Genomic DNA, 15,044 nt, shown 5'->3' with positions numbered 1-15,044 from the left:
GCATGTTTTATATTATAATAAATTATAAAATTAATTGTGATGAAAATATAATAATTATAAAAATGTCAAAAGAAAATGATTATTGTAAAGAAAAGAGGACCGCCGATCGAAATTGACGGGGGTGGTGGAGGGCCTCGTATTTTTGCAATGCACTTTCAATGTAAACACAGTACCGTGCAATTATTGATACGTAACATCGGCGTTACATTAGCATTTATTCTATACTCAATATTACAATTTTATTGAGCAATCTTGCTAGTACTATCAATCCAATTTATACAAATTACTGTTTTCATTTATTAGTATTACTACTACTCCTCTTGCCTCTTTTGCTAATGATGTACTTACATTCCACCTTTCGAGCGAGAAAAGCCCTCGAGGAGGATTAAGATAGCTTCTCGTAATTGGCATACATTGACTCTTGACTAGATTTTCAAGTTTGAGAGACTATACACACAAGAGGTTGCTCATTTTATTGCATACGTATACATCACGTTAATGCAAAGGATATTTCATCGCAGCGATATACTTCTTTCATACTTTTATTAATGGATACATTAAAAATAATGTATTCTTCACACATTTCGTATCTTAAATATTTTTTTAATTATAAATTTTACAACCAACATAAAGAAACAAAATTGTATCTTATGGCTTATCTTCTAACACTTTTTTTATACATTCACATTACTTTTTTATTTAATCATGTGTACATGAAATTCTTGAAAGAATCGAGTTATTATTATCAGTATTGCCTGTTCGGAAGCAAAGCTTTCTGTAAAAACCACAGTAGTAGAGGTAGAAAAAGATGTGAAAAGGACAAAAGTAACTCTAACAAGCTACTTTTAAATAACAATTTATTATTTTATTTATTCAGAACAAATATTTACCTTGGTATTTGAAAAGAAATGACGCTTATATCATACGATAATATCATTTGATAGGTATTTGGTAATAACAGATTAATTGATGAATTAGAGTCCAGAGTGCTGATACGAATTGCGCCCGTCCAAAATTCTTTCATTTCGTAATTACATCGTCTATTGTAGCAAGATGGTCTAATCGGTACATTGCGTGAGAATCGAATTGCTGGATTCCGACGCCCGTTCCGACCACTTTCAATAGTTTCGGCGTACATCGAAGCACCGAACAATCAATCACTATGCATCTTACGGCCGTTCGGAGGAGACTTACAACGTAACGTGATGTTGCTGGAACGAAATATACGAAGGTGTAAAGGACGAAAGCGGTTGCGCGGGCGGCGGAATGGCAGTGGACCGACAACCGCAAATGAGAATGGCAGAGGGAACTACGCTGTTCCACGCTTCTCTGGTGACCGATGAGGCCAATTCTGCGAACCACATTTGCTTCATTCCGAGGCTGTTGCTCTAAACTTTTCTGTTGATTGAAATGAAGGAATTGGAATTCCGCACCGCATTTCCTTTGTTCGGGTTAGGCATCAATTAGACTTAATTGGCACATACGCTACTATGGGATATTACTTGTTTATTTCTACTGTCAGCGAAATGCATCACGATGACAGTGAAGATTATCGCTGTTAAAAGATAAGCATGAGGCCAGCACGTGATTAATGTCGTACAGTAATTAATAAATGATTATACTGAGCTTAAATCCTTTATATTCACCGATACAACATTGTAAATTCGTTTTATTCACTCGTTTCGCGCCAGTATATTGCATTAATCGTACATCGTGCAGTTTACAGATTTCACCACAGATTTTTACATTTTTATATAAAACAGTTCATAATTTCGGGTATAAAAAATTATACTAAAAACTCTTTTTAAAACTGATTATCGCAAAATATTCACAATACGAGCTTAAGTTAATAAGCTTTAAATTTAGATACCTTTATATGTATAATATAAAAAATAAATACAAAATTAAACCGTTACCATACTCAAAACACACACAAGGTTTAATTTTTTTTAACAAAAATTTACGTATAAAAATTTTTAAGAAAGAATTAAATATTGATAAAGGAAGACAAAATCTACTTTCGACATTATGTTATAACATCATGCAAAACTAATAGATACTCGATAAATTTTTAATAATTTAATGTAATGAAATGGAAAAATATAAACATTATTGACTACATATTTGTTTCAATACAATAATTTTAAACTTTGAACGAAAAAGATAGTAAGTAGAAAATGCACTCGATCGAAATTGTAATAATGGATTATAAATAGAAAATCAATCTGAAAAATCTATGAGAAAAGAAGATATGTTGTCCCAGTATGTCTCATCTAAGCTTAAATTTTCAACTATGAATACTCGTGCAGGTCGCTTGATTTGTATTCGCTAGTAAAAGTTACGCCATAGCTATCTGTTAGGCAAATTACTACAAAGTAACTGGAACTGACTGTTGATATGGAACAGGTTATCTAGCGTGAACGTACCATACAATTCCTGAATTCAGTTTGTAAAACCGAACTTCATCCTAGCTGTGCAATTTAGTATGCAAGGTAAAATTAATTATTGCAAACTCTTTCTGACAATATTTTGTGTAAAAAGATACGTAATTTGAACCATGATAACTGGTTACAGCTTTTCACACCCATTAGTCTTTATATAAAAACTTTTTGTGTGTATTGAAAAACTAAAACGCGCGAAAATAATTTCTTAGGTAAGTTATGTTAACATTTTTTTAAAGACTGAATTCTTTGTTATATTATAAAGAATGAAAAAGAGGAAATTTAATAATTGAAAAGCTTATTACATTATTTTATTACACAAACGCCATTTAATATTTAATATTTAAAGGTACAAGACATATATAAATATACTACAAATATAATAATATAATCGCGATTGGTGTATCACACAAATCGACTTCTTATCAATGGCAAGGCTAGTCGTAACTTCTAAGTAATCTGCTTTATGACGCAAATCTTATTGTTAGAAAACCAACTTGCCTTTCACAAATCTTTCCACTTAAAACAGACTTTGCTGACGATGCGCCTTTCCAGAATAGACTGATACCCCCTTTTTTTTACGATCGCGTTTTACCTCACTTAACTCTTGACTGTAGTCCATTTCTATTTCCGCAAAACCATAAAATTGCGGTGCTCCCATTCCCGTACCTTGAGTGTACAGATAAGTGGCAGGATTCACAGAGCCCTTATCCATAAGATGCACCGTCAACGTCTCGATAATCGCAAGTGCCACATTAACCGACCACATTCGCGAGATCCGTTTATCACTGTAATTGATGTAACGAGCTTAAGCTTAGAAGCAGCAAATAATCATGAAATTGCAATGCAAATGAGAATAGTCTTACATATATTATTGTCAATTTCTAATCAAGCTTAGTTTGCTAATTTGTGTTGCACAAATTTATCTGAACGGGTAGTTTATGCACAGTCACTGTTTTTTCTTTCTTTTTTTTTTATAAATCCCAGCAAATTTAGTGATACACGCAAATCTGTCAATATAAAAAATCCTGCAGTATATAATGATAATACGACCGATATGATAGTAAATACGGATGGCATGCTAATCGAGTTATATTCAGTCATTATATATATCGGGTCAGTCGTGTTTCTTCGTAAATTTAACGATTCTGCCAGTAGACGCGGGCACGTCCTGAAATGATGTACAGTTCGCTCGTATGAGTCGGCAGCTAATGCTCTAATATGCGCAAAGGGTGCCATGCCCGTGTCACGCGGATTACCACTAATTGTAGTTTATGCTTTATACTACGCTATTCTCTTGTACGGCCGCTGGGTATTCGATGTATTAACGGAGATCGTCTCTCTGTGTGCATCCCCACACAGAGAGACCAGCGTCTCTGTCTGTACATCACGTATGTGAGGATATGTGATAGTGCGTATACATGTATACGTGTATTGGTGAATATGTATCCATAGAGGTTCCCAAATTTTTGTAATCAACTCTGAGCCTGGCAATCTTAGCGAAAAGAAATGCGTTATTTCTTACTCTTCACTATAGTAATTTTTGTTGATTGCAACAGACATTGAAACATGTCCTTAAAATAAAATTGTGTACATTAGATTATACATTTACATGCGTTTGTTTCAATTTATTGTGTATTCAAGATCTTGTGCTGCACACAATTTCCATTTTTCTTAAGAATTAGAACTGCAACTGCGAAATGTGACGCTAATTCGCTTTTCTTAAACAGTCGCCTTTAGAAAAACTTGCGCGATCTTGTAATGATGGCACTTGTCTCGTCAATGATAGGTTGAATGGCACGAATTGGTACAGTATACGAAAATTTAAATATAATTAATTTCAATTACATTATCCAAGCATGAAATCGTGTAAAGCGTGAGAAACTTTGGAATTGACCAAATTATTATATATTTGAATTTATTTTCATTTTGCAATTAATACATTTGAAAGTACTGTTCTGCTGAGAGAACAAAGTGATTGGCCGCATAGTATACGTTCAATATTTATCTCTACTGTCATTTTTACAAAGCAAATTTGAAATTAACGCATGGAGATACAAAACGCGAGGAGAAAGTGGGCTTTTTGCGAAAAAAAAAGAAGCGATGTTTTCCGGCGCGGTAAAAATAGCAACTGCCAAGAAAATGATTAGCGCAATACGACATATGAGTGGTTGAGCATTACTGTGATGGTGATGCTGCTGCTGCTGCTGCTGCTGCTGCACACGCGGCGCGAACAGGGAGCTCGGACTTCCTCGGCTGTCATGTCCGCGCGTCTGTCAGTCTGGGCTAAAATAACCGGGCATCGCACCCCTGCCTCGCAATTAAGCGCGGCTGTATCTACCGGCTATACGCAACACACGATCCCACCCCGTCTACGCAGAAACGTGTACACAGGTGCGCACGAATGTACGGGGCTGCGTCGCGAAGAGTGCGTCTCGCGACTCCCGGCGCGCACTTTGTTGAAAATCGTCGGGTCAATTGTTTATTTTCAATTTCAGGTATCGTCGCTCACATCATTCGGTTATTACGGGGAGATTGGAGTGCGTTTAATCATTGAAACACACATTTGGACAATATACTTATCATGTATTGCAAGTCTCCAGCGTTCATGCATTTGTCAGAAATACATGAAAGATAAACAGTGCAACGCGGATAACATATGTGTTATACGTGATGTTTAAATTGGCCAAATCATTTACCGCTTTTAGCGACGTCCTTCATCCTTTCAATTCTTATCGATGTTTCTGCCTTTCGCTCTTAGGAAGGTTTGAATAACTTTCCTGTCAGTTTAGGCCAGATTCGTTAATTAAAAGCATGGAAATCATTTTAAAAGTCATAAGATAAATATAAGTTTTTTTTAGAGCTAAAACGTGACTGTTAAAAATTGAAACTATAATTCCATTTTTTTTCCTCGATTAATGTTTCGTGCGGTGCGCGTATTTCCTTCTCTTCGTTTTCGTGTTCGCCGCGTTTGTATAATTACCCGCGTTGTGGTGCCCAACCCTTATTTTTTTAACGGGCAGAACAAGCGCATACAGCCGTTATATCTCGCGGCTACTATCGATGCGAGCGATGTTTACGTTTAATTACTGCTGAATGCAAACGTTTAATTGTTACGCGCTGTTTGTACTTAGAGTTAAATGCTCTTTGTTTTCATCATATAAACAGATGGGAAAGATTATTGCTACGAAATTATTCTAGCCGCGCAAAAATTATGGATGAGAGAAAAGTCGTAACATTATTAGCAAATTCAATTTTCTTGTTTTCGCATACCAAGGTAAATAATTACATATTTATCCGTGTATACGACCAAAGTCGATAAAAAAAATGATATGTCAGAGATACACGAAGAGAAGCTTAAATAATATTTAAGCAAGCAATTATATTCTATTCGAAGGATCGTCGCAGGGTTCATTGGGAGTTGAAGTAACACGATATACATTTTCTATAATATATTTTACATTATAAACCAACCATACATCATCATAATAATATCTTGTATTCTTAAGCCTACGCGTGTTTTATCCTATATTTTTCGTTTATATACTTCCTTCATATTTATACTTTGTTTACTTTTTTCCATAGTATTTATATATATTTTTTTATTTATATTCATCATTATTTATAATGTACTTTTATATGCTATGTTATGTATATATAATATCATACACGTTTTTTTTCTTTTTTCTTTACGCACGTCCCAGGGCGTCTCGCGATAGTGTTGCGTGTGTATTGTGTGAAAATTGTTTCTGCGAACGTGTTCATGTCCCGCCGTGCCTGCGTACGTACACGTCTGTTCTCTACCGCCCGCGCGCACGCGGTACACGGGACTCCGGGGCTCCTCTCGTTCTCCCTACATGTGTATGCGTGTGATTCGTGTATTGTTGTCTTGTGCGTGTGCCGTCACGCATCGTTGCAAATTACATATACATTATACGGCTCTCTCGCTCGACGTGACGCTCTCTCACTCGCTTTCTCTCTTTCTCTCACGAGCCGTCCCGAGCTCCTTAAACTTAAATATGCAACGAGGCTGCCATGGGACCCCGCGGGCCGTACGTTTAATCGCGGAAGTATACTTAAGAGTCGCGAGCGCTTGATCGCTCCCGTCGCTTTTGTTACTATGACGCTCTATGTTGCCGTCTTTGTTTTCGTCGTGCCGACACATTTCGGTGGCTGTTTTCGTAATATTGAGCACCGAATGCCGAACGATGCACGATGGATGGATGTCGTACCCGGCCCCTTTCCTCGAGCTCCGCTGTGCCATTTCATGCCGCGATATACAATATGTGTATGTTTCACCGACGTGTACCACCTCTCCTCCTCTCTCTCCCCCCCCCCCCCAGATCGTCCGCGTTCTCCGCTATTTTTTCAATTTCTCGTTGTCCCTCTCTTTACCGAGATGCATACACATAAAGAAGTGGATAAAGGCACCTAACTTCTTAGCGTACGGTCGTAAGTGATATGCCGCGTATCGCATCGGGATAGGGAAAAGGGCCATAACTACGGGGGGCCCTGCAACGCATATACTTCGTCAAATCGTACGAAAAGCTACAAGAAAAATGAAGGAACGTCGTAATATCTCTGTATGAATCGGACGCGATCATAATTATCGTACTCTCCTTTTTGGAATTTTACTCTCCTAACGCTTTTTTTATCCGCTGAAGCATACCTACACCTCGCTTTTATTCCTCTCCTTGTTTCACACTTTCTCACCCGCTCTCTTCCTTGTATGCCATCCGACACATTCGTATTCTTTCACTTCCTCCTCGCATGTTCGCCCTGTTAATTTCTTCCCTCACGCATACATACACGCTCTCTCTTTCACGCATTCTCTCTCTCTCTCCGCTATCACTCCATACATTACGTGTATCTATATTTGGGGGCACAGGGGGTCCGGCAGGCTAGCCACATCTATCTTCTCTTACGAGTTACACACATCTCAATGTGTTCTCTTATCTCTTACAGCTAAAGGTATTTAACACAGTATGTCACGGAGCGCGCATTTACATATGCCGCGCATCCGCATTCGTTCGCTCCCCTCCTCTCTTCGTTTTAAGCTTATACTCATTATAGCTTCTATCTGTTGGCTAATGTTATCATCTTACACATATATATATGCATATATGTATATATAATATACATATTTGTATTATATATAGATGCGCATGTCTTGTTTTGTAGTCTTTTTTTGTATAATATATATGATTATATACATACATTACTTTATGTTTTATGCTCGGTATCTACGCTTACGGCTCCTACTTTTGTTTTCTTTCGCTGTGCTTTTTTTTTCTTAAACATTCTTGCTCTAACACTAAGCTGTTTCCACGGTGCTTTGCATCGGTAAGTATCCCAATTTGGCTCGACTGCTGCCCTCGTCCCGCTAAGAATTATGTTAGACTCTCGAGGGGCATCTAAATAGAAATAGTTAAGTTAAATGCACCTCTCGGTTAGAAAGAAAACATTCGCGTTTGGTTGCGCGATTTACGATTTAAAATTTAGTTCAAGAAACAAAAACGCTACTTACAATATGAAATTAACCCTCTATAGCAATCAACAAAATTGTCCCAGTAAAAAAAAACCATACATCTGATATGCCTATGTCAGTTGAAATGCTAAAAATTTCAATAATCTCACTATCTTGTACCTATCAGTTTGTCACTCGTAGATATTCGAAAGTCACAGAAAAAGGCGAAGATCAGTAACCATATGAAGGAAAACTAAAGCGATATCTTAATTTAAGTACACAGCCCATGAATACTATTCTTGATATCACGCACAGATTACATCGAAGTAAATTATAACGATTGTCATTGCTACGCACGCAATTTGTATGATCGAAACAAATGTATAGCAGTGCAATAATAAATTTTACGGAGATCGGCCAAGTTACATTCTCCCAAGCGTTCTAGCGTCGCGAAAAGAGAGCGGAAAAAAGAAGAAACGCGTTTTTCGCGTGAGCACAAAACTGCAGTTTGAGTAACTTGAAGCGTCAATCGCTCAATTGCATTCCACATCCCTCATTGCAGTTCCTAATTGGGAGTGGTAGGATCGGCTGATTGGCTCGATGATATGTTTCGTGTGTGCATCGCGATACCCACGTGTTGATCGATATCAAAATCACGTCTTGCGGTACACTCGCGAGAGGCAAAAGCATTACGAACACGATATAGGATAGCATCGTAGGCAATTAATACTCCTTGCTCTCTTACTTTCCCCAAGACCGAGATGCCACTTCCTCTGTCCATTGCCTGCACGAGACTCTTGTGCAAACACGTCGGTGACGATAATTAATACCTAGCCCTCGGTGAAAAGAACACGTACAAGTTTCTAAATGTATGTTTCTTCAATGATTGTCGACTATCGTTTGGTAGGTCTCCGCGAGATAAGTCCGTTCAGGCGGAGGAATATATATATATATATGTATGTATATATATGTGTGGTGGCATCAGGACAATCGCGTGGAAGCAAGAGAGCATCGAGGGAGGAGACGCACGGATGAAGAAGACACAGTGCCCGTTACGAGATACACTAAGAGAAGAAGTGGAAACACGCTACGTGACAGGAGGAATCGGAGGGGCGAAAAAGAAATAAAGGCATTGAATTTTGTTGTAACTTGAGTACTGTAGTAATTCGATGAGGATTGGATAACCAGGAGCGGTCGCTTCGGCAAAGCTCGAGCAATGCGATAATAAAAATCTCGAAATGGTGTGAATCACGTTATCTCCGGGTATACGCCAAATTGCCAGATTATAGGAATCTGAGAACCGTGAACTGAGGACGCGGGCAAAGGATGTAGGCAGCAGCCGTAGCACGCGTTTCCTGTGTATGTGTATACATGTATATATTGTTTATACATGCCAATATCTGTTTCACGGTGTGTACGCATATACACGTGTCCTGCCATTTGTGCCGTATAAGAGTGCTGAGTATAACTTGCGGATATTAGTTATTGCACTATTCCCTCATGAACGCTTTTATCTCGTTAACCTAATGATCGACAAGCTAGATTAGACTAGACTACGTCTAGAGCTTCTTTGTTTAAGTTTCTCGCCGCTATATTCTACACGTATGCCGTGTGCATTTTGTGTATTTGGTGTTATGTGTATTTACATACGCGTATATGTCTTTTTACACCTCGTGTATGCGCGCGCGTGTCCCTTTTCCCGAACGGGTCCGTGACTTAGGTACCATCAAGCGGATCATCTCTTTTGCCAGGTTTTGCCCTATACGTGGTGTGGCATCCGTTCAAGCTTGCCCGCTCTTTTGACAATTTCTTTCGCCCCCGTTATTTTTTTCACACTTCCCCGTCATCCGTCGTTTCCGTCCGCGACTCCATTGTCCCTTTGGTTTTTTTTTGCCTACTTCAGGTCAGATTACATTAATAATTATCTATCTATCACTTTATGCTACATTTTGGTTTCCCGTTTAACGCGACGATTCGCTCAATCGGCTAGCTCCACTCGGTATATGTCCTAGACAACATACAGAACTACATCAAGTTATACACACGCGCCTTCGTGTTTAAGGCGCCTCTTTTTTAAATACTTTTTACAAGATCGGATATCCACGCGGATTCTTTGAAAGAATGCGGGATCCCTCACTTCTTCTCTGTCGAAGGTGGAATCGAGTCGTAGTGCATAGTGAGCAATTCGATAAGGGGAGCGACCGGGTGGAACATAAGGAACGTAAAAGTAGAGTGTGTCAAATCCAATTAATGTCCTTTTTTTCGATTAAACGCTTCCCGGTTTACTGTACAGGAGTTGATTGACAGATGCAAACGCACGCGATAACAGGCTCTTATTGCATAATTCGTATTACAGTCTGCCATTGGGTCCCTCTCTTGCCACACGACCTTTCTCTGTTCCCCCTCTCTCCCCTCGCTCGTTCCACCTTTCACAAAAATAACCTATATTTTTATTTCTTTTGCCTAACTAATAATGTACACGATATTTCCCTTTTTTTACTTATATATGTTCTTTTTTATGTCGTCTCTTAAAAGCTAACTCTTTCTCACTTTCTCACGCACAGTGCTTTGTTTTACGCACGACGATTGAAAATAACAGCCCTCGCCGCCGCTGCGCGCAAATATATATATTTATATATATAATATATATATGCATTTTTATATTTATATGTATGTATATATATTTATTTATAATTTTGTTGCTTTCTCTTTGCATACTCGTGCCGTGTCCTCGAGGCTAGTCACCCAATTTCTATTAGAAAACGAGATTCGGTTATATATAGCATGACGATTTCGTTTTAAGCTAAAATTTTAAATAATATGAAAGTTTTGCAAATCGCGATTGTAACCTGCGTTTTTATCGTAAATATATTTACACTCTGATACTTTTAATTTTATAATCATCTTAATTCCCGTAATAGTTTGTCAGACAACGTCATTACATTACAAAGATAAATAATGAAAGAATAATGTTCAATTAGGAGACAAAATTTTCTTTCAAAGTACAGGTTACGACAGAATCGAAAGATGAATATAAAAAAAATCGAAAGATGATTATAAAATTGATGTTCACATGCAAAAACTGCAAGAAATAATCGTGGTCGCGTTTACATCACGTGCGATCGTGCATGATACTTCATATATTGTACTAAACTAAAGACATAATAAAATTTAGAATAAGCTAAATGCATTCAGTAAGAAAATTATGTGCAGATAATTGAACGTATGTATGAATAAATATATTTCTAAGAACATATACGTATACTAACAACAACACAAATTAGAGAAATAAATTTCATAAATATATCTTTGAATAATCTTCGCTCAAACGTACAAAATGGAAATCGGATTTAACGATTCTCTTTGACATTTCTTCGTAAAGCTGCAAATGAAACAAGAGCAAGGCGACAAAAATGCAGCCAATATAGCGGCAACACTATTACCCTTAATTTTGGTTATGTATAAATTACTATATCAGAATCATTCATCGCGATTGAAAACACTGAAATGTGGCGATTTTTATTGTCGAGCTTTCCTCTCGCGGGAAAATCACTCTTTTATCTGGTTGACACAATCGCGACGGATCGTTGGTAGACACACAGACACACACATACACATACATATTCTCTCTCATTCACTCTCTCTCTCTCGCTCTCTCTCTTCCTCCCCCTCTTCTCTTTCTCTCTCTGTTTCTCATTCTCACCCTTTCTTTCTCTACTTTCATCACAAAACATCTAAACTTTATGCGATGTTGGGCAGATTTGATTGTGCCGTTCTCCGCTTCCTTCGCTACGTTTCGAGCATTCGTGTGTGCCGTACTTTGATCATTGATCTTTTTGATTGAGAAACATTGAATACGCTTTTGATTCGCTTAAAGCACGATCCGTCTATCTTTTGATTAATACCAAAGTCGTCTATCGCTTGTCCTATCTCGTTTTTGTTTCAATCATCATCGATGTGCTCTGTTTGCCTCTTAATGTAACGGAATCTCTCTCTCTTTCTCTCTCTTTCTCTCGCTTTTTTTCTTGTCTTTATCTGTTCCTCCGAGCAAAATTATGGATTATGTCCATACATATCCACGGAATATGTCACACGAGAGATATTTGAAAGAGACATCAAACGAATCATCACACCTTACAAAGAGCGGATGCTTTTGAACAGTCTCTTTCAATATACATATAGAGAATAATGATGTTGAAGATTCATGTCGAATATCAGATTTCAAATATATTTTATGCAAAATAGATGGTTTTGTTACGGTTTTAAACATATGTTTAGGCTCGCAGCGAAAAAGATTAAGTGTAAGAATTTTATACAATACATAATTAAAAAAAAAAGATATTTAAAATCTCCAAAATAGAAATGTCGAATCAAAATTATTTTTTGTGATTCTTTGACGATTAAGAGCTTGAAGTTTAATTGCACTAGTTTCTATATAAGTTCGCTCCGGTTCTACTCATTCCTTCGATATAAACGCTTTGCGAAGGAAAAGCGAGGACAAGATATTATCGATACGACGAGTATGAGTTGTGGTACTTAAAACCGAAGGGGTAAGAAGAGGCAGTAGATACGAGGAGCAAGAAACAGGACGATGGAGATACAAACGATCGAGCACGGAGATAACGGAAACGGGTTGCAATAAGTTTCAGCCGCTTCCCATCTTTTCAAGTATTGAAACTGCTCGTACTATCACCTCGTTGATTCGTGTTTCTTCGTTTCGCCTTTTCTGACCGATTCTTTCCCAGCAAGCGGATAGTTTTAATGGCAGAGGAGCACGTCGATGATGAGATTATGTGTACGATCAAGATCCTAAACGGCTGCCGCGCGGACAGGGCACGCGTGGACAAAAAACTTAACTCATCTAGTCTAACTTTCGTGCTGTTTGTGCAATATGTCTATCTACGAATTATTTAACCCCTTTTCCCTCGCCCCTTGCTTGTGCTGTGCAATTTATTCGTCGCTCGGCTTTTTTCTCACGCTCCCCCTTTCTCTCCCTCTCATTTTTTCTTCTCGTTTTTCGCTTTCACACTTTCTTTCCCTCCCCCACTAGCGCTCTCTCATATGTACGATTGCACTCATGCAATTGCTTACATGTTCACGATTTATACGAGTTTCGGTCTCTCCTCTTTCTTTTGTATCAATTTGGTCAAGTCGAAATTCGGGACAACGAGGAAATTGTGATCATTTTACTACTCACCGAACAATTAAAAATGCACGCGTGCACGCACCGTCTCCTCTCTATCTATCTTGTCCATTCTATTAGTATTTGTTTTTTCGTTGTTAAGAATTCGTGTATTCTCTCGTTTACGCAGCGAGATTGATTTATAAAGAGACGGAGGGATTGATGGCTGCTTTTTTTCTTCCTAAGCTTAACGTTTTATTGCTTAAACGTCAAAATCTCGATTTCTTTCGATTCTACATAGTCATCTTATATAAAAATCTAACATTTACTTAAAAACCACGGTGATCTGATCGGTGTTTTGCGCGTTTCGCCACTTTCTCAGTTTGGAATGTGCTAAATTCGTCGAGATGCCTGTCACGGCGTGTCTGCTTTATAAAAGTATCCAACAGGTCTAAACGTCACGTCCGAAAGACAGATTCGAATGATAAAATACGGATGCTAAATTGCCTGTAAAGATCTCAATGTGTGAATTATCGTTTGGCCACGAATCCGATAAATAAATATATTTGTTCGAGATACAAAATCTTTTCGCAATGGCAAATGGGATAAAATACGTGGGTCCAGTAGTAATTCTCGTGGTTTTTGAGACGGGCGAGTTGTACAAAGGGGCCGAGATTATTTCATCCCCGTAAAAATGCTGCGCTATTAAATATACGCAAGATCTACTTCCTCCTTGCCGCCGAATATCGAATCGACCTCGAATAACTTTTAATATAACATGCCTATCTAACTAGCTAATTGTTGAATTTTGTTTATAATCATCTTTATTCTTTTATGTATATATTCTTTCATTTATATATATATATATTTATATATTTATATATCTTCACGAGAGTATGCTTCGATTAACCTTTGTATTTATCATTTATACACCGTAGTCGCTCACACCGGCCATCGCATTTGGCCGCGAGCCTCCTTCGACATTATGTCTTTAAGTTATTATTTTCGCTGTTAAGCCCAAACTACAAAAATAATGAATTCGTGTAACGAGTCTGTATCCTGTCGGCACTCATGTTTTTTTTTTCCGTAGAGAGGATCAAGGAATTTAAGCGCTTTGTTAAAATGGTGATAAACCACGATTCCGTTGAACATGTGCGGACTCGTGTTTGTCATATATTCATTATCGCTGGACGATACATAGTATGCGTAATTGGCCAGTTTCGCTAAAAAAAAAACTTTGTCAGACCATTACGAATGATTTATTCGCGTGTATGCCGGATTTGTAACGAAGCTTCGGATACTACTGTAACGGCAAACGCTATCTATTTCTTCAAGCCGAGCAAGTTGCTAGATTATACTACAGACTGGACGAGAGGTATCTCCGCTTAGTAATCGACAGCGGTTCTTTTCTCTTACACTGGACGTGAAAACTTACGGGGGAAATGGGGATATTGGATGCATCTTGCGCAAAATTACCTAGGATTATGATCCTTAATCACTATTTTTTATTTCTCACTTTGTTTCTTCGTTTTTACTAAGCAAGTGTTATCTGCTTTTCGTGATTACTACCCTTCGACTCGCGCATCGTCAAGCCGGGAGTGGCATGAGCTCTACTGCTTTTGCTGTCGCGGTCGATTGTGCATCGATGATGACGGAAATGTTGTTATTGTTGTTGTTGGAGGTGGTGGTAGTAGTGGAGGAGGAAATGATGGTGGTGATGGTGGTGGTAACTGTTGTTGCTGTAGAAGTTGTTCCTGTTGGGGTGTACTTGCTTACCATCACACTAGAAGGCTAGGCGTCAGCCAGTCCTCATCCGCTAGCTGGACCGCAACCAAGAACACACTTTACCATTTGAACACACAAACGCTGGTTAAATCTTGGTCCGAATTTCAAGAAAGTAATAGAAATATGCTCGACAATAGTCCTCTCTCTCTCTCTCTCTCTCTCTCTCTCTCTCTCTCTTTCTCTCTCTCTCTCTCTCTCTCTCTCTCTCTCTCTCTCTCTCTCTCTCTCT

The 15,044-nt window shown here is 38.2% G+C and overlaps 1 protein-coding gene across 8 annotated transcripts in view; it reads right to left on the bottom strand.

Annotated features, from left to right (window-relative positions):
• Positions 1–10,164: 10,164 nt before the first annotated feature.
• The window catches only part of LOC105567998 (nucleolysin TIA-1), a 166,056-nt gene continuing 161,176 nt past the window's right edge, over positions 10,165–15,044 (bottom strand). For 7 of the 8 annotated variants that reach the window (XM_012023327.1, XM_012023322.1, XM_012023324.1 and 4 more), the window contains one exon: positions 10,165–14,850. In XM_012023327.1, the coding sequence (XP_011878717.1) occupies positions 14,809–14,850 (42 nt within the window). In that variant the 3' untranslated portion in view covers positions 10,165–14,808. Of the gene's footprint in view, positions 14,873–15,044 lie in introns of all 8 variants that reach the window. The other variant, XM_012023326.1, reaches the window with a different exon arrangement.

This window comes from Vollenhovia emeryi, unplaced genomic scaffold, assembly GCF_000949405.1.
Source record: "Vollenhovia emeryi isolate VEMERY1.0 unplaced genomic scaffold, V.emery_V1.0 DF939132.1, whole genome shotgun sequence".
Classification (NCBI taxonomy): Eukaryota; Metazoa; Arthropoda; class Insecta; order Hymenoptera; family Formicidae; genus Vollenhovia; species Vollenhovia emeryi.
The sequence above is the reverse complement of the archived record's forward strand: the minus strand, read 5'-3'. Positions and strand labels throughout refer to the sequence as shown.